Source organism: Ptychodera flava, chromosome 1 (assembly GCF_041260155.1).
Source record: "Ptychodera flava strain L36383 chromosome 1, AS_Pfla_20210202, whole genome shotgun sequence".
Taxonomy (NCBI): domain Eukaryota; kingdom Metazoa; phylum Hemichordata; class Enteropneusta; family Ptychoderidae; genus Ptychodera; species Ptychodera flava.
In genome coordinates, this window is record NC_091928.1 from 42,688,800 (window position 1) to 42,709,231 (window position 20,432).

Genomic DNA, 20,432 nt, shown 5'->3' on the forward strand with positions numbered 1-20,432 from the left:
GTGTTACATTGCATTTGAATGACCTTGCCTACATTTGCAATTTCCAACGACTGACCGGAGCTCAGAGCAACCAGACGAAGGTCCCTCTTTGAGCACAAATTCATGATTGTTCTGCTTTCATCGAGGCACATGCTTGTAGCCCTGATCAGATGACGGATAAAAGGCCATCTCGATTGTCAAGTTTACGATAATTTACAGTCCAAATTTGTGTCCGTATGATCTTTTTTTAAATATTTCAAGTTTTTGCGGACTCAATTTTAGATTTTAGCAAGACTTTTAAGGAATATAAGCTTACACCATATAACAAAAATCGCCGAACTTGCCATTTCGAATCGACAACTGGTTTATCACAACCACGCTGAGAAGTGCTGCTGGTCTGTCCGCTGCTCTCGTAATACCGTACCTCATGATCAACACAACGGGCAACAGTCACGAAAGAATGCTACTACTGGTTTCAATATTTCAAAGAAGGCAATATTTTAGTGTTGAACCGAAGTACACTTTGAGTATTCCATTACTTGTACCAAAATTAACGTTGTGGGATTTTTTAGAATGACGCATTCTCCGTGGTCACAGATTCACGATCAACATTCAGAACAAGTTGCCTTCGTAACTCTCCGAGACTCGCAATCAAATTGTTGTTCGACCAAATTTTGAATGTCGGAAATACATTTTAGGAGCCAAAAACAGAAAGATAAAATAATTTATATGAGCCACACAACAAGGTGGCTTTCATCCTGCCGCTCCAGACTTGATGAAATTATAGTCCGGCCACGGTCAGTGATAGTTTCTGGCTCAGAAATTTACGGCAAACACAGCAAGAAAAATTGGAGGGTAATTACCAACTTTTTTGCGGCGTCGTAAAACGATTGATGGCGATCACTGTAAACATGCTGATTACATAGTGTCCCCTGTTTTAAAATTCTTGGCTGCAACACTGCAGTTATCGCAATTAAATATACATTTTAATGACGATTTATAAAGTTGAAGCGCAACTCATCAAAATACGGAAACATCAGTCGGTATCGACCAAACTTCGTATGATAACCCTTAATTTTACATATATATCTCGAAAATACCCATTGGTGATTACGAGTGGATGTATTTTTAATGTTAAAGTGTTCTCAACTTTCTGCATTTCCATCATCACAACTTTGTTCAAAACATCGACGATGCTTTGTCACTCTATAGTTTTGGTTGGACGAAAGCCGCACTCGCCGCTTTGAGGTGCTCGGCGTCTTTTTCGTCTTTTATTAGAATATCTTCTCACAACTTCTGAATAATAAGCAATTAGTCCGATAGTATCAAGTGTACGTCGCGTTGCAATGTTTATCAAGAGAACGCACACAAGCTTATTTACATATGAATTTAGGACACAACCGCTATCAGTAATGACTGATGTCATTGTTTTCGCCCGCTGAAGGAAGTTACGCCATATAATTTGACTGGAGACCCCGTGAAAAATAGCAGACACGGATTTGAAGGATATTGTCAAGGCTTGCCAATGTTCAAATTTCAACCGGAAATCTTGCAGGCTGAGAGTGTTCGCTAAAGTGAGGAAAAACAGATTTTGGAAGGTTCAGCAAAAACGCTTGTCACGTGACCCTTATGCAAATAAATGACTGTGTACTGCGCACGATCCAATTTCTCCTTATAAGGCCTTTCAGAAAATGTATTCTTTTATTAGGGTTTGGGACTTCTTCAATGGAGAAAATAATCATGATAGTGATATTGATAGTGTCTATTAAGTATTAATTACCTTAATTGACCTTCATAGCAGAATACAGTTAAATAAAGTCAACAGAAGTGTCATATTCCTGCCTTGTACGACATCTTTATGAAATACAACATGCCAGCTAGCCATAGGCATGTGATGAAGAAACTGGAAGGGGACGAACTCAGGAGACTCAGTTGCCCGGATGCTATTCAACATTTTGTGGAGCACGTGTGTGTTTTGTTTTTATTTTTGCCGTTTTTGGTTATTTTTACTTTTGTTTGTGACAGTGATGTGTGCCTTGACATACCTTGCGTATGTGAGTGTCTTTGTGTGTGTCTCTCGCTATGTGGCCTCTAACTAAGCTACGTATATTCTTGTTCAATGTGCATAATTATGTATACATTGGTACATTCAAATTTTAAAAGAGTATTCTTGGACACTGTGAACAGTATTTTTGACAGTAAATGAAACACAGGAAAAACTACATAAGTTTGTAGACGTTCTTTTGTTCTATATGCAAACTATTTTAATTGTGATTGCACAATCAATGTGGTAAAATTCATTAGTGATGTGCAAACAAATTTCAGATCGTGATTTGTGGTATCATTATGTGAGAGCATATGTGAGTTGCAGTCTGTTAATAAACTGCGTGCTGGTAATTTTCGCAATGAGTTTTGTACATCTTGTGTATTATAATATAACTTAAAGTTCCTTCATACCTTTTTTTAGAATTATAACAGTAATGATTGCTTGCAGTATACGCCGTGTGATTAAGCATATGCCCCCCCCCCAAAAAAAAGAAAGAGATATGCCTTCATTGCTGATGAAATCCAGAGATGTCCGTCACCTTGAACTGCCATTTAATCCCAGTGCACAGACAACATGTAGAGTTCAATGCACTGTTGAGTGTACTGAATGTGACAAGCCCAGAATTCTCCGTGGTGCTAAAAAACTCAAAACAGAATGAGTTCGAACAACAGGATGTAGTGTTAGATGATGTTGACTTAATCTGTGTTCAACAATGGACAGTTGTATTCCTGAGGGACAGGAAATCCACGTGTTTGTTAGAATCTTTGTAAGAGTTGATCTGCAGTGCACCAAGCCGGCAGCCTATTGAGATTCTGTGCTATCCTGCTGCCCTTTTCCAAGGCATATGCTGTCACTGTGCCAGGCACGATATCATGTGTGGGAAAAGAGTGGAATAAATCTATCCAGCATATCCAAAAATGTAAAAATTGTTGCATCAATTGTGTCAAACCAGCATTGCTAGGAATAAAAAAATCGCGTCATTGCATCATTTTTGCTGAATGTCTAGGACCAGAAACAAATCCCTTTTATGCCTTAAATGACTTTATGTATGAAGTGCATATGGGCAATGCAGAGGACAAGATTATCTAGAGTTGACCTTTCAGAAAAACAGTTTTATTACTCATGAAGGTCGAGATATTGTTGGTTTGACCTCCGCCTTCAAATAAAGCGCCTGTTTTAAAAATGCTCACAAACACACATATACAGACGAACAAAGGACTTTTTGCAGACTTTGATATAAAGCATTCAACAAAATGAAGCACACACGCCAAGAACCAATCTGTCATTTTTTTCATTTTAGTCACAGTCTTTCATTTTAATGCAAATAAGTATGGACGTGCAAATAAATCGATCGTTTTACAGTATTTCCGTTAACGCAAAATCGTGAGTATTTTACGCAAAATTGTTCTGAATACAAAAAAATCACGACTGCGAAAACTAGATACGTATTGTGAAATGCCTCCCCTATAACACCGCCGTACTTGGCCCGCACTAGATAGCTTAAACATGCTCTCAATGCAGGACAAAAAGTAACATATGCGCCTGTTTGCAAGTGACATTTATCATGACATTGCAAGATTTTAGACTTAAGCGCACCGCATAACTTCATGCAACATTGCATTTTTATCATCTCAAAGCGTCATGTCAATCAGTCCTGCACAGACATTGACTCTATGGAAGCAAAAACTTCACAAATCGATCGAGCCTACGTTGTTGGCAACACTATACAGTAGATGATCATTACGTTGCATGTTATTTGGATAGTATTTAGACTCTGTCGGGTGGTGTTCTTGAGCCCCCGCTTGACTTTGACCATCATCTGCCTTTTTCACCCTTTGAATACACTAAATCCATAGTAGTAAAGTATTTTCTTTGATCATTAAGTCTTCGAACGTTTATGAGTCCGGCATTACGGCATGAAAAGTGTGTCTATGCTCTATGGTAGATATGGGTTAGCTCAGTGTAGTTTATATTGAAGCCCCCCCCCCCCCGGCTAGCGATTTTAGTAGACAGAGCATGCGCATAAAAGAAAAATCCACAACCCAAAGTTCTACAGAAAAGACAGCCCAATTAACTTGAGATACCGATTCCTAGGTATTTCATAGTAACGTACGCATTTTATGATACATTTTACACAAATAAAAACCCACTTGCGTACGATCGTACACAAGCTTTGAAACCGTAACGGAAACGCACCGTTTAAATTATATATAAAGTAGATTATCTAGGATTAGATTACATTCTTTCAGGCATAGCTAATTGATAGGAAGCGTGGATTTCTTATTACATGGTGACATCACAGTTAAATTTTCTTCAGTCAGGCTTTCTTGCCATCTCCGTTACCGTTGCCACAATCAATGTATATGTAGTAGTTGCCATCTATTTTCTTCAAGATAACGAGAAACTTTTCCGTTTTGATAAGTGATCCATCGTTTTTGAACGTGGAATATGTACCGCAGCTGTATGCCAGGTCTCCAAACCCAGCTGCCTCTTCTTGCGTGATGGCCATCTTAGCAATACCACTAGTCTTCATCGACTGGATGATGTTGTCAATAACTGGAAAGAAATCGAGACTTATGAAACAGCACAGCGGCAATACGATGGTTGTAAGAGAATAAGTTTGATTTGAAAAATACCAATTTGTGTGCTTAATTTGAGGAACCCGTATTGAATATCTGCTGGTAATACGCAATACAGTCCAGAAACCCATCATGTTGTTAATTACTTTAGCAATCACCTGGACAGAGCATAATTTCTGCAAAGTGGTATATACAGTCACTGTAAACACAGTGTATCTCCGAGTTCAAGTTTTTCTTGTGCCATCGTAATGAAACAGTATAACTAAACATGGCTAAAGTCAATTACATTGCTTTGTTGACCAATGCCTTGTGCAATTTGGATTAACAAGGTTGTAAGAACTATTTCTCTATATTTAACTAATTAAAATGCGTATAAGATTTCATAGAATATTTGTCAATTTGAACATAACTAAATGGATAATTCTCGGTGTTCAGCTGTCCCTAGGGCGGAGCAACGGTCACACATTCATATATCACAAGCATTATACGCAACTCTACAGACTTATTTACCGAGAAGTGATCGTTTTCAGGGCCTGAAAAATATAATTTTTATTCACTTGTCTCAGGACAAGTAGCCACTATTTTTCTACTTGTCCGTAGCAGAAACTCTCACTTGCCCTGAATTAAAAAAAAATTTAGCCTTTATACAGATTGTGGGACCTCTCCTACGATCTTTTTGATAAAATGGTGGTATTTACACTTTTTAATTGTAAAAAAGTACATTACCATACTGAAATTAACTTAATATGCTTTTGTCTTTTATGAGGATTCATGCCAGTTACCGGATTACATATGTTTAACAGAAATGTTTTATTACACATATAACTGCATAACTAGAAGTGATTGAAGGGGAAGTCTAATGCACACATTTTACATATTTTTTTTCACTTCTGCTGTAAGGTTTCCTTCATTTTTATAATTGCCCCAAGGATTGAAACACTTCAATTAAAATTGCGAAAAAAACAGATTGAAAACACTGAAAATCTGAGAGGAACTCCTTTTTCCTCATAGTAATAGCAACTTGCCATACCACTATTTTGACAAGCTAGGAGACTTTTGTCAATCTCAGCTACAATCAAGGTAGGGTGTCTTGATTTTCCTACGTGTTGTGGTTTTGATAAAAAATTTACTTAATTTTAAATATTTAATTGTCTCAAAATGAAGCAATAAGCTGTATGGGCTTCCGGGTGTGTAATTTTGTAGCTAAAAAACGTAGTTTGTCTGATCCTCCTCTTGTCCCAGTGGCCCATGTAAGGTACTTTTGGGGAACATTGTTTCTCATTTTGCGCCAAAAGACGCAAGATCGCACTCTGGGCAAAACATTGAGTTTGGTCTGAACTTCATGCCCGCGGTCAAGTGAGGGCTGGTTTTGTATTTGTCCGTATTAGAAATCAGTCTGTCCCGGGCACCGAGCAAGCGTATTTTTCATAAGGCAAATCCCAATAGTTTATACAAAGTTAAAACAAAGAGTTCTTCAAGTTTTGGGGCTAAGGTTGGCGAAATATTAAGAGGCTGAACGATTATCGAGGATATGCGGAAGCAGCATTAAAGAAATACCTAGTGATTTTCAGTGAAGAAATGAATATAAAATTATTGGCAAAGACGGCTTCAATATCTTTAAATTCATTTTTCAGGGATTTTTTACCTTCAAATGGTTTACGATCAAGGGAAAAAGCTGCAATTTTTGCAGCAACAATACAAAGAGCAGCCCTACGATAATTGGTAACCCAGGTCATATTTTGACAGTGGTTTCCAAACAAGCTGGTGTAATAGCCCAGTATAGTACTTCCACAACCTCCAGCAATATTCAACTCTGTTAAGTTTACATAAAAGTGCATGATTTTTCAAGCTGATCTTAAGAAGCCAATGCTTACCTTTACGCCCATTCTGCTCCTCCTTACCAGGAAAGAGTAGCTTGCAGTCTTCAGTGAAGTGTTCACTGTATGTTTTTACCTCTCCAGACTCATACAGGGCCATCATTTTGGCATACTTATCATTCAGAATAGTGCGGATGTCAGCTGAATCGGCCATCTTGACTGCTGGATTCTAAAATTTTAGTCTGGTTCCCTGACCCATTTATACCGTTTTGCTGCGCGGCTAGCGAAAATAGAGGGCGCGTTCGATAATACGATCATGATCGTGATTGGCCAATCATGATCGTGATTTGTGTTCGAATACGCCCAATAACAATCATGATTGACGATCACAGTAATCATACCCTGGGGCGTAATTAATAAAGTCTAATCATGAAAGATTGGTGTATACAACTTTAATGTAGCTTGAGTATCATTTTTGCTGGATTAGCAGAGGTTGCAAACGGTTGCGACAAATTTTGTGACTAACGTTTCAGTAAAGTAAACATTGTAATTAACCCAATGTGTGCCGGGGTGGGGAACTTACTAATGGGAGAACAAGGGATTGAGAATTGCCTCTTTAAGGTAGCTGTGTACCTAATCGGTCGTTTTTCTGTAGGATTTTTAAAATTCTCTGAGAATACGGCTAAAAGTAAGCCCTGCAATTGAAGTGTGTCGCTAGTTCAAAATAAGTAACGCTTTCCGTGCAATTCATTGTTTTTAAAATTCAAAACAAATGTACGTGGCTATCCTAAGTCAAATCCGGGAGCTTTGTAATCATCGTCGATACATTTGCATTGCTATTTGAATAATCCCCTTTAAGTGATACAACGGTGCCCAATTTACATAGTGACGTGTTTGGGCTTGTCATACACCAGAATTACTCGGGTCTGTCAACAATAAACCGTAATAATAATGTTTGTTGAAGCCTAGTCAAATAAACCAGTATCCGTTCATCTCTAGACATTCTCTGCACAAGAGAGCACGCCATTTCATACCGTAGAGAGTATCTTTAGCAACATTTTTTAGTTTTTCATCATTTTCCCTAACAAATTCCATCAAACGTTCTCTAAGCATACCGTCCACATCGAAGCCGAAGAAGAAATTTAGCGAGGAGGCGAAGAGATAACCTGAAAGAAAGTGGCCGTGATTCATAAGACAACCAACCACCAGAATTGTCCCTGAAAATAGACGAGAGCCTCAGCAGCATCGACATCGCAGAAGAGGCTGTACAATGTTGCCACTTGTATATAAACTATAGCTTAAGCTGTCTGAAATTAAATTGCTACTTGTGCCATATTTATTTTGCTCTATTTTTGTATCATTATCTAATGAAATCTGACATACAGAACTGTTTCCGCTCCAAACTAATTGCGGCCCAAAACTACATCTTTTACCAGTATGTTTCACGTCTGTTCACACCCGATGAAGTCACACATTCAAAATTGTTCTCCATCCAAACTTATTACGAGCGAAACCAAAACAATACTTCCATTTCTGTTAACATTTTACATGTGAGTCGACACCCACAAAGTCCCATATTTAAAATTCTTCCTTCTCCGAATGAAATTAGGGGCTGGAAAAACCACGACTTTTTTCTGGTATATAGGTCTGTCAATACAATATCCGACAGACATTCAAAAACTATTCCCAGAATCCCAACTTGTTAATGCCGAAAACCAAACGATTATGTCGGTTTCTGATTATACTTTGCATACCTGATAAAGTCCGACATCCAACATTGTTCCCGCTCCGAATTAAAGATGACATCTTTCATACTCAAAAAGTTCGTGCGGTATTATACACCGTCCTCAATGCGTCCGAACATTATTGCAGTGAATAAAGATTACATCCCAGTTCGTCACCATAGGTTTTCAGTGTCGTTTTATTTTGAAAATGGTTGCGATGACATACAATTTGAAGGTCGATCGGGACAACATTCCCCCACGACCAACAAACGTTATCCCCCTCCCCCCGAAATTGTGCGCGAAAAAATACGTCGACCTCTCCTCGGGCCCGATCGGGAAACGTTGCCTGAGTAACACACGTCGACTTTTGCTACATTGCGTTTGAATGACCTTGCCTAGATTTGCAATTTCCAACGACTGACCAGAGCTCAGAGCAACCAGACGAAGGTCCCTCTTTGAGCACAAATTCATGATTGTTCTGCTTTCATTCGAGGCATATACATGTAGCACTGATCAGGTGATGGGTGAAAGGCCATCTCGATTTTCAAGTATACGTGGCGATAATTTACAATCCAAATTGTGTCCCGTCTGATCTTTTTTAAAATACTTCAAGTTTTTGTCTGACGCAATTTTAAATTTTGGCAAGACCTTTTAGGAGCGTACACCAAAACAAAAAAATCGCCGAACTTGCCTTTTCGAATCCACAACTGGTTTATCGCAACCACGCTGAGAAGTGCTGCTGGTCTGTCCACTGATCTCGTAATACCGAATCTCAACGCAACGGGCAACAGTCACGAAAGAACGCTACTTCTGGTTTCAATTTTTCAAAGAAGGCGATAGTGTTGAACTGAAGTACACAATGAGCATTTCATTACTTGTACAAAAATTAACATTGTGGGTTTTTTAGAATGACGCATTCTGTTATCCCCCGTGGTCACAGATTCACAATCAACTTTCAGAACAAGTTGCCTTCGTAACTTTCCGAGACTCGCGATCAAATTGTTGTTTGACCAAATTTTGAATGTCGGCAATTAATTTTACGAGCCAAAAACAGAAAGATAAAGTAATTTATGTGAGCTACACAACAAGGTGGCTTTCATCCTGCCGCTCCAGACAACTCTGGCCACGGTCAGGTATGGTTTCTTGCTCAGAAATTTACGGCAAACACAGCCAGAAAAATTTGATGGTAATTACCAACTCGTTTTTTTTTCGGCGTCGTAAAACGATCGATGGCGATCATTTAAACATGCTGATTTCAGACTTTTTGTTACAAAGTTGTACGGAGATGTGACCCCTTAAAAAGTGGGTTACAAACTTTCCTTTGGTGCGAAGGTGCGCATATTACATGCATGAAAAATGACACCTCTGGTGCGACAAATTGTTTGCAAGTCTACAGCCTGGAAATTAAGTGTTAAAAAAGTTAGATCGACACATGTCTTAATCGTGCTCAGTGTAACCACAGTGTGGCTGGGACAGTTACAGTGTTGCAGCCAGGACGTGCCCTTGCGACAATGTCCCCAAAACCGAACCCGTTGTCCCGCATTCTCGCCCACTGCGGCGGGGTCATCTCCGGCACATTCTTTAGTCGACTGTGTTCAATGGTTGTCGTCTGCAAGTAATATCTGTTACTGACGATGAACTTTGTTTTGCATGAGTATTTTGAGGCTTATGTTTCCGTGTTTTCTCAGTTGTGATTAAAAGTTACTAAAATTACGCTGCATTTAGTTGTAGTCTGACTGAGCTCTGATTGGAAGCACATACAGTATACTGTTACAACTGCCTGAAATTAAAGCATAGCGACGCGGTCCCGGTAGCTTGAATCTTGTTTTGTGAAACTAATTTATAAAAAAAAATATGATTGACGACTGATTCATGTTTTCCCAAAAAATGTGCAAAATGTCCCCAAAAATAAACGGTTGTGGGACACAGTGTCCCCTGGTTTAAAATTCTTGGCTGCAACACTGCAGTTATCGCAATTAAATATACATGTTAATGACGATTTACAAAGTTGCAGTGCAACTCGTCAAAATACGGAAACGTCAGTCGGTATCGACCAACCTTCGTATGATAACCCCTAATTTTACATGTATATTTCGAAAATACCCATTGGTGACTACGAGTGGATGTATTTTAAAGTTTTCTCAACTTTCTGCATTTCCATCATCACAACTTTGGTCAAAACATCAACGATGCTTTGTCACTCTATAGTTTTGGTTGAACGAAGGCCGCACTCGCCACTTTGAGGTGCTCGGCGTCTTTTTCGTCTTTAATTAGAATATCTTCTTACAACTAGTGAATAATAAACAATTTGTCCGATAGTATCAAGTGTACATCGCGTTGGAGTGTTTATCGAGAGAACGCACACAAGCATATTTACATATGCATTTAGGACATGATTGATTGACAACTGACGCATGTTTTCCCAAAAATGTGCAAAATGTCCCCAAAAATAAACGGTTGTGAGACAATATTAGTAATGACCGACGTCATTGTTTTCGCCCGCTGAAGCGTTGTGCCAAAACGAACGCTCCAAACATCGGTAGTTTTCCGCGATTTATTTCATTTTCCTTGGACGTTTTCTTTGAACAACTGTCTTTCAAGGTCAACATCATCACTATAGGTAACAAAGTATGTCAGTGTATAGGCTAATGCAGTTATCAAATGCCGTAGCGTCGAAGTAACAAAAACAGGTTTTTTTGCGTTTTTCTCGAATTCAATGTGCGAATGAGGTAGCCTTCTTTGGCAATTCGTCAATCGCTGCTTGAAATTCACACTGTCGATGGAAACATAATGAGCCCAAAATCCTTGACTGGGATTTCCTTTACATGCCAAGTACAATATGCCAGCTACCATAGGCAAGTGCTGAAGAAACTGGAAGGGAAAGAACTCAGGAGACACAGTGGCACAGATGCCATTAAACATTCTGTGGAGCACGTGGGTATTTTGTTTTTATTTTTGCCATTTTTGGTGATTTTAACTTTTGTGTGTGACAGTGATGTTTGCCTTGAGATACCTTGCGAATGTGTTTGTCTGTGTATATGTCTCTCTCTGTGTGGCCTCTCACTAAACTATCCATATTCTTGTTCAATGTGCATAATTATGTATACATTGGTACACTCCAGTTTCAAAAGTGTAGTATCTCGGACACTGTGAACATTATTTTTGACAGTATATGAAACACAGGAAAACTACACAAATTTGTACAAGTTGTTTTGTTCTGTATGCCAACTATTTTCATTGTGATTTCACACTCAATGTGGTAAAATTTATAAGTGATGTGCAACAAATTTCAGATTGTGATTTATGGTAACATGTAAGTGAGAGTGTGTATGAGTTGTAGTCTGTTAAACTGCATGCTGGTAATTATCAAAATGAGTTTGTACATCTTGTTTATTGTACATATGACTCAAAGATCCTCCAAACCAATTTTTTAAATTTAATCAGTAAAGATTGCTTGCACTATACGCCGTTTGGTGAAGTATATGGCACCCAAACTACTGAAAGAGATATGCCTTCATTGCTGAAAGAAGTCCGTCACCATGAACTGCCATATAACCCCAGTGCAAAGACAGCATGTAGAGTTCAATGCACTGTTGAGTGCACTGAATGTGACAAGCCCAGAGTTCTCCATGGTGCTAACTCAAAACAGCATGAACTCGAACAACTAGATGCAGATGATGTTGACTTCTCCTGTGGTTCAACGATGAATAGCTTTATTCCTGGTGGACAGGAAATCCACGTGGCTAGTTAGAATCTTTAAAAGAGCTGATTTGCGGTGCACCCAGCCGGCAGCCTATGAGATTCCATTCTCTTTTTATGCTCTTTTCCCGGCTATATGCTGTCACAGTGCCAGGCACAATAATATCATGTGTGGGGAAAGAGTGGAATAAATCTTTCCAGCATTTGTCATATGTTATGATGCCTATCCAAACATGCAAAAACTGTTGCATCAATTTTGCGAAACCAGCAGTGCTAGGAATGAAAAAGAGGGGGGGAAATCGCGTCATCGCACCATTTTTGCTGAATGTCAAGGACCAAAAACATATCTTGTATTTTGGCCTAAAATGTCTTTATGCATGAAGTGCATAAGGGCATTGCAGAAGACAAGATTATCTGGAGTTGACCTTCTAGAAAAGCAGTTTTTCTTCTTTCCTTCCCTTTCATGACTCCGTTTTTTTACTCATGAAGTTCGAGCAATTGTTCGTTTTACCTCGGCCTTCAAATAAAGGGCGTGTTCAAAATACTCACAGACACACAAACATACACAGAGTTACAAAGTGCTTTTTCGAGAATCAACTTCACCGATTGTAACGATTCCCTACAGACGTAACTTGCACAGAAATGACCAGAGGTTGATGTTGACTCCAGTTCCATGCTGATAACTATAGGTTAACATTTATCATCTGAAATCATTGTGAGTGGATCGGAAAGGCGTATGACTTGGAGGGAACGAGGAAAGTGCTACCCGTTCTAATGGCTGGACAGATGATGCGAGTTAGGGAAAGCCGTCGTAGTACGGATATGCCTTTCTGCCTGAGCTAGATGTCGATATTATAATGCTATCATGGGAGTATACTGTACTCTCTAAAGTTCCAGAAAGAATGATGCGTCTGCACAAAACTTGGGTATTTTGTTGGAAATTTCATGCATGTTTGCTTAAAGAAAACTCCGAAGCCGTCCTGCCGTCAACATTTTAAATATATTTCTTTTTTATTTTTATACTACATTCTACACATAAACAAACCTCTTTCACTTAGTAACCGAATTCAGTAAACAAATCCCAGACTTCGATAGAGAGCATTCAACAAAATGAAGCACACACGACACACGCCAAGAACCAAAATATTCTTTTATTCTCTTTTTGGCCACAGTCTTTCACTTTAATGTAAATTAGTATGGACGTGCAAATAAATCCATCGTATTTATAGTGTGTTCACTAATGCAGAATCCTGCGTATTTTACGCAAAATATTCAGAAATACGCAAAAAAAACACGACTGTGTAAACTAATACGCATTCGGAAATGCCGCCCATATAACACAGCTGTACTTGGCTCGCACTAGGTGGCCTAAACGTGGGTTCAATGCAGGACAAAAGTAGAACGTATGCACATGCTTGCAAGTGACATTTATCATCATATTGCCAAATTTAAGACTTAAGCAGACCGCAACTCAAGTGACATTTATTATCATATTGCCAAATTTTAGACTTAAGCAGACCGCAAATCATTCATCCAACATTGCATTTCATCATCTCAAAGCGTCTTGTCAATCAGTTCTGTACAGACAATGACTCTACGGAAGCAAAAAATTCACAAATCGATCGAGCCTACGTTGTTGGAAACAACAATACAGTTGGTGGTCATTACGTATACGTTGCATGTTATTTTGGGGTAAGCCTGATTCACGTGCCGCGTGCCCGGCCACGAGCCACGATCCGAGTCCCACGAGCCAAAGTTCACGATGCACGATTAGCATGTTAAGCTGGAAATAGGTGGATTTTCACTCTCATTTAATTGGTTGATAAATCAACATTCGGGCTTCAACGCCTCCTTCTTAATGCATGAACTGGTGACCAGCGAATGTGTGTTTACGAATTCTACATCAAAGGGCATATGTAGAAAGGGACTCGAGTGAAATTATAGGGAGGGAGGGCCAGTATTTTTCAAAATCACACTGGCCGTAAAATTGTAACATCAATCAGTAGACCAATAGTTTTGTAGACCATATGGTAAGATTGCTATATTTCAAATATCTAGGTCTGAAGCCATGATAATATTAAGAAGATTTTTACAATATCATTTTGGAGAATTTATGACCTTTGACCTGCCCTTTCCCCCTCTGCAACTAAGCTGTGGCTTATCCTACGTGACAGTCAAAGACGGTGGTGTCTATCGAACTGTGACTGGTATGGGACACCAACCTTCGACCCTCAAATCATCAAGTACCTCACTAATTATGCACATCTATAAATTATAGACTAGCTAACAGAGGTGGAGGTCTGAAGTTTAGTGGACGGAGATGATTATGTTAACTAAAATTTCGGCTAACATATCAAGCGACCAGGATGATATTTGAACTAGCCAATATTGCTATAGGTGTGATATTTTCTGGACGGCGAGCATGGGAGGACAGTGTAGAGCAGAAATATCAAGCAACAAGGATGACCTTTGACCTGAATTTAACTTATTTGCCAGTATAATAGTGCAACAGCCTTCATATTTGGTGGGATGAGGCGTCAAATTATGAATTAGTAAATATCTGTCAAATAAAATATTATTGATGGCGACTATAGCACTTACAGGGATGGCATAACGATTGGGGAAAGTCACTTTTCTCAGCATCATTTTGAAAAATTCGCCCTCCCGCCCTATAATTTTTTTCCAGTCCCTAAACGGCCAGCACATGTTGAATTCGTGAACACATATCGCAGGTCACCACTTTATGCACATTTACAGTGAAGATGAATCGACAAAGTGAATTAGAGTGAAAATGCACCTATTTCTACTAGCTTAACATGCTAATCATGCATCGTGAACTTTGGCATGCGGCTCGTGACTCGTGGCTCGCGGCACGTGAATTAGGCTTACCCGTTACTTGGATAGTGTTTAGACTCTGTCGGGTGGCGTTCTTGAGGTCGCACTTGACTTCGACCACCATGTTATTGTTGACCCTTTAAATACACTAAATCCGTAGTCAGAAAGTATTTTCTTTGATCATTAAGTCATTAGGCTGCTCATCGAACGTTTATGAGTCCTGCATCACGGCATGGAAAGCGTCCCTGCTATATGACAGACGCGGATCAGCTCAGTGACGTTTATATTGAAGTCTACGAGGCAATCATTTTTAGTCGATAGGGCATGCGGAAAATCCCCCCATCCAATTCTACAGATATCGCCAAACTAACTTCAGATACCGATTTCTAGGTACTTCATAGTATCTTACGCATTTTTGATACATTTTACACAAATAAAAACCCACTTGCGTACAATCATACGCAAGCTTTGAAACCGTAACGGAAATGCATCGTTTATATTATGTATAAAGTAGATTATCCAGGATAAGATTACATTCTTGCAGGCATAGGTAATTGATCGGTAGCATGGATTTCTTATCACATGGTGACATCACACTTAACTCAGTCTCTTTATTCAGGCTTTCTTGCCATCTCCGTTACCGTTGCCACAATCAATGTGTATGTAGTAGTTGCCATCTATTTTCTTCAAGAAAACGAGAAACTTTTCCGCTTTGATAAGTGATCCATCGTCTTTGAACGTGGAAAATGTACCGCAGCTGTATGCCAGGTCTCCAAAACCAGCTGCTTCTTCTTGAGTGATAGCCATCTTGGCAACACCACTAGTCTTCATCGACTGGAGGATGTTGTCAATAACTGGAAAGAAATCGAGACTTATGAAACAGCAAAGTGGCAATACGATGGTTGTAAGAGAATAAGTTTGATTTGAAAAATATATCAATTTATGTGCTTAATTTGAGGAACCCGTATTGAATATCTGCTGGTAATACGCAATACAGTCCAGAAACTCAACATGTTGTTAATTATTTTAGCATCACCTGGACAGAGCATAATTTCTGCAAAGTGGTATATACAGTGAGTATAAACACAGAGTATCTCCGAGTTCAAGTTTTTCTTGTGCCATTGTAATGAAACAGTATAACTAAACATGGCTAAAGTCAATTACATTGTTTGTTGACCAATGCCTTGTGCAGTTTGCCTTAAGGTAAAGGGCGACGAATTCGGACGCGCACACGCTTTAGAACGTTTCTGCGCAGATTTAACTCCAGCCTGTCGCAAATGGGTTACTCTGTAGCGCATGTATTTAACATCACCTGTCATTGTTGAAATTGCGCTTTTACCTAATTTTTTTGACCCAGTCTCTTAGAAATACATGTGACCTATAATTTTGTCATATTTTGACCCCTAGGAAGCTGATTTTTATTCAATACGAGCGAAAAATTAACATTTCTCTCCCATTTACATGGCACATATTACCCATTCACCTGGAGATATTGTAAAAAGTAGCGTGGTGACACCCTTTTATTAAAAGTTTAAACTAAATGGTACTATGTCAGGATTTTATTCGCCAAGTTTGCTCAAAATGACACCATTCAAAGCGACAGGAAGAAAGTTCGAAAATTATGTAGTGATATAATTTCGATATCGTCATTTTGTAATCGATACTTATGTAAAATTTCTTTACAAACATCATGAAAACTATACATTCGATAGATATGGATCTTAAGTCTTGGTATTTATTAAAATTAACTCATTTGCTAAGCTTTTATAATTGCTTTCTTTAGTTTAAGTGAATTATATCATTTTTATTTATTTCTAACGACGCCATTTTAACGTCCGTTTCCATGGAAACGAGCGTGGTGACCCCCATTCTTTATTTTATTTTTGCCCTTGCACAACTTCAAAGAATATTTGTGCAAAGTTCAAAAAAATGACACCACAACTTAATTTTGACGTAATTCGTAGTACTTCACCTTAACAAGGTTGTAAGAACTAATTCTCTATATTTAACTAATTAAAATGCTTATAAGATTTCATAGAATATTTGTCAATTTGAACATAACTAAATGGATAATTCTCGGTGTTCAGCTGTCCCTAGGGCGGAGTTACGGTCGCACATTCATATATCACAAGCATTATACGCAACTCTACAGACTTATTTACCGAGAAGCACTCAAATTTAGTGATCGTTTTCAGGGCCTGAAAAATATAATTTTTATTCACTTGTCTCAGGACAACTAGCCACCATTTCTACTTGTCCGTAGCAGAAACTCACTGGCCCTGAATTAAAAAAAATAATTCTGCCTTTATCCAGATTGTGGGACCTCTCCTACGATGTGTTTGACAAAATCGTGGTATTTACAGTTTGTAATTGTAAAAAAGTATATTACTATACTGAAATTAACTTAGTATGCTTTTGTCTTTTATGAGGATTCTTGCCAGTTACCGGATTACATATGTTTAACAGAAATGTTTTATTACACTTATGACTGCATAACTAGAAGTGATTGAAGGGGAAGTCTAATGCACACATTTTACATAATTTTTTTCACTTCCGCTGTAAGGTTTACTTCATTTTTATAATTGCCCCAATGATTGAAACACTTCCATTAAAATTGCGAAAAAACAGGTTGAAAACACTGAAAATCTGGAGAGGAACTCCTTTTTCCTCATAGTAATAGCAACTTGCCATACCACTATTTTGACAAGCTAGGTGACTTTTGTCAATGTCAGCTACAATCAAGGTAGGGGGTCTTGACCATATAAAGAATTCAGAACGGCGACCTTCTCAAGATTGCTGTGGACGATTGAAGAGTTGCAGTGGACTCCTTCTGGAGAAATTTACGGCAAGATACTACTTTGAAAGACAGGGATATATGATGCTTCAACAAAATTTTGGGTTTATTGATATTTTTAGGTAAAGTATAGAGCTTCTAGCACACCAAATACAAGGGCAGTCAATTCCGTTTGATGCTCTATGCAGCGTGCCTCGAAATTTGATTCTCCGTACTGCACTGCACTAGCAGGTTTCATTTTCAAGTTGCTTGTCAATAACGTTTGCTGTAATGTTCCACTGTCCATATTGTTTGGTGAAAAGTTAGTTGTTCTTTTTAAATGATCGAGTCTTCCGCTTCAAACACCATTGTCTGGTTACTACATCTCATCATACATTTTACATGTAAAATGAGTGGGGAAGTACGTGGCCCGGCATTTGATTTTTTTTCAATCTTTTATTGTAAAATATCATCCCGACTGACGGGGGAAACCCCCCTAAACAACAAATCTGCTCTTTACATTAATTTATTAACTCTCTCAAAAGAATGCAGTACGTCAACTTTTAAGTGCATCTCTTTAAGAAGATTGTATCTTACGTTGAATTCGTTTTGAAAACCGTGTCGATAGGTACATTTACATTTGCAATCCAAAATTTATGGATACTCCATTTTCAAACTAAAATTAGAAGTTGTACAGATTTTCTATGTGTGTCAGTAATGGTACTTACATTACACTCTGTGAAAATAATATCTGATGGTGATATTTCAATTTCTTTCCCTACTAATCTTTTAATAACATTTTTGCTTTGGTCCAGCATCATACAGCAATTGAACACTTTAAAAATCTATGTTCCAAGGAATCTATTTCTTGGCAAACTGAACACAACTGTTACATTGTATCTTTTATCTTCCAAAAATACAAATATTTGTTACATGGGAGTAGACGGTGCAAAAGCTTCCATTGGAACTCTCTTAGTTTAAATTCATTTGTAATATAATACACATTTTTCCAAATAAGGTTGATTTCTGATTCTCTAGGAGTTACATCTAAATTGTGAAACCATTTCAAAAGCTGCATGGTACATAGGGAGATCTGCACGCTTTCGTATGAGAATGGAATACAGTGCCTTGCATGTCAATTTGTTCAGGGGAATTTTACTGTCATTGGCAGAAACCTCAAAATTATCATCTGTAAAGACCATGGAGTAAAAACAACAATATTTCCTAGACGGTCCGGCATTTGATTTTTGTTCCAGGGTCCAGTGCTAGTTGAGGCTCGTCGCCTTGCTTATACCATGTCGCAAACTGTTACAGAGTGTCTGATTTTCCTACGTGTTTTGGTTGTGACAAAAAATTTACTAAATTTTAAATGTTTAATTGTCGCAAAATGAAGCAATAAGCAGTATGGGCTTCCGGGTGTGTAATTTTGTAGCTAAAAACGTAGTCTGTCTGATCTTCCCCTTGCCCTGAATTTGGCGAGTCCCAGTGGCCAATGTAAGGTACCTTTGGGGAACATTGTTTCTCATTTTACGCTGAAAGACGCAAGATCGCACTCTTGGCAAAACATTGAGTTTGGTCTCAACTTCATGCCGGCGGTCAAGTGAGGGCTGGTTTTGTATTTGTCAGTATTAGACATCAGTCTGTCCCGGGCATCGAGCAAGCGTATTTTTCATAAGGCAAATCCCAATAGTTTATACAAAGTTAAAACAAAGAGTTCTTCAAGTTTTGGGACGAAGGTTGGCGAAATGTTAAGAGGCTGAACAATTATCGAGGATATGCGGATGCAGAATTAGAGAAATACCCAGTGATTGTCAGTGAAAGAATAAATATCTAATTCTTGGCATAGAGGTCCTCAATATCTTTAACTTCGGCTAGGTTTACATAAAAGTGTATGATCACTCAAGCTGATCTCAAGAAGCCAATGCTTACCTTTGCGCCCATTCTGCTCTTCCTTACCAGGAAAGAGTAGCCTGCAGTCTTCAGTGAAGAGTTCACTGTATGGTTTTACATCTCCAGACTCATACAGGGCCGTCATTTTGGCATACTTATCATTCAGAACAGTGCGGATGTCAGCTGAATCGGCCATATTGACCGCTGGATTCTAAAATTTTAGTCTGGTTCCCTGACCCCTTTATACCGTTTGCTGCGCTGCTAACGAAAATAGGGGGTGCGTTCGGCAATACGATCATGATCATGATTGGCCAATCATGATCGTGATCATCCGTTCGAATACTAGTACGCCCAATAACAATCATGATTGACAATCACAGCAATCGTGCCGCGGGGCGTGATTGGTGTGATTACAAGATGGCGGACAACACAGCTGTCGGTTCTGAAAGCAGAAATGGCGGTAATTATTTATGTCTAGATCTGATCATGAAAGATTGGGGCACACAACTTTAATGTAGATTGAGTATCAGTTTTGCTGGATTAGTAGAAGTGGCAAACAGTTGCAACAAATTATGTGAATTAAACATTGTAATTAACCCAGTGTGTGCAAAGGGGAAAGAAATCAGTCCCCTGGGGTGGGGAGGGAGGGTTTTTTGTGCAACGGTTTGCCTGATTTGATTTTGTTAATTTTGACTGTGATATTTCAAATAAAGATTTCTACTCTACACTGTTTGACTGCTTTATATATTACCGACAAGTCCTTATCTCCTCTCCAACTTGTGTATACACCACTGTAATTGCTCCGAAAACATTGCCAACTTGCTAATCCGCTGTCCGTATCAGCGGATTAATTGATTAAGTCCACACCACAGCCGTCACACACGTAGTCCTTATAATACTGCATATGGGACGGCTGTGGTGTTGACTCAATCAATTAATCCGCTGATACGGACAGCGGATTAGCAAATTGGCGATGTTTTCGGAGCAATTACAGTGGTGTATACACAAGTTGGAGAGGAGATAAGGACTTGTCGGTAATATATAAAGCAGTCAGACGGTGTGGAGTCGAAATCTTTATTTTTATTTGAA

The 20,432-nt window shown here is 38.7% G+C and overlaps 2 protein-coding genes across 2 annotated transcripts; both read right to left on the minus strand.

Moving 5' to 3' along the window:
- Positions 1-3,331: 3,331 nt before the first annotated feature.
- On the minus strand, positions 3,332-6,642 carry LOC139140091 (uncharacterized). The gene is made up of 2 exons (XM_070709151.1): positions 6,480-6,642; positions 3,332-4,582 (listed from the first exon to the last, which is right to left on the minus strand). Exons 1-2 carry the CDS (start codon positions 6,634-6,636, stop codon positions 4,344-4,346), a joined length of 396 nt encoding a protein of 131 aa, XP_070565252.1. The 5' UTR covers positions 6,637-6,642; the 3' UTR covers positions 3,332-4,343.
- A 6,376-nt stretch (positions 6,643-13,018) lies between these two features.
- LOC139138098 (uncharacterized) lies at positions 13,019-20,173 on the minus strand. Its single transcript, XM_070706324.1, has 2 exons — positions 19,383-20,173; positions 13,019-15,534 (listed from the first exon to the last, which is right to left on the minus strand). Exons 1-2 carry the CDS (start codon positions 19,537-19,539, stop codon positions 15,296-15,298), a joined length of 396 nt encoding a protein of 131 aa, XP_070562425.1. The 5' UTR covers positions 19,540-20,173; the 3' UTR covers positions 13,019-15,295.
- Positions 20,174-20,432: the final 259 nt, after the last annotated feature.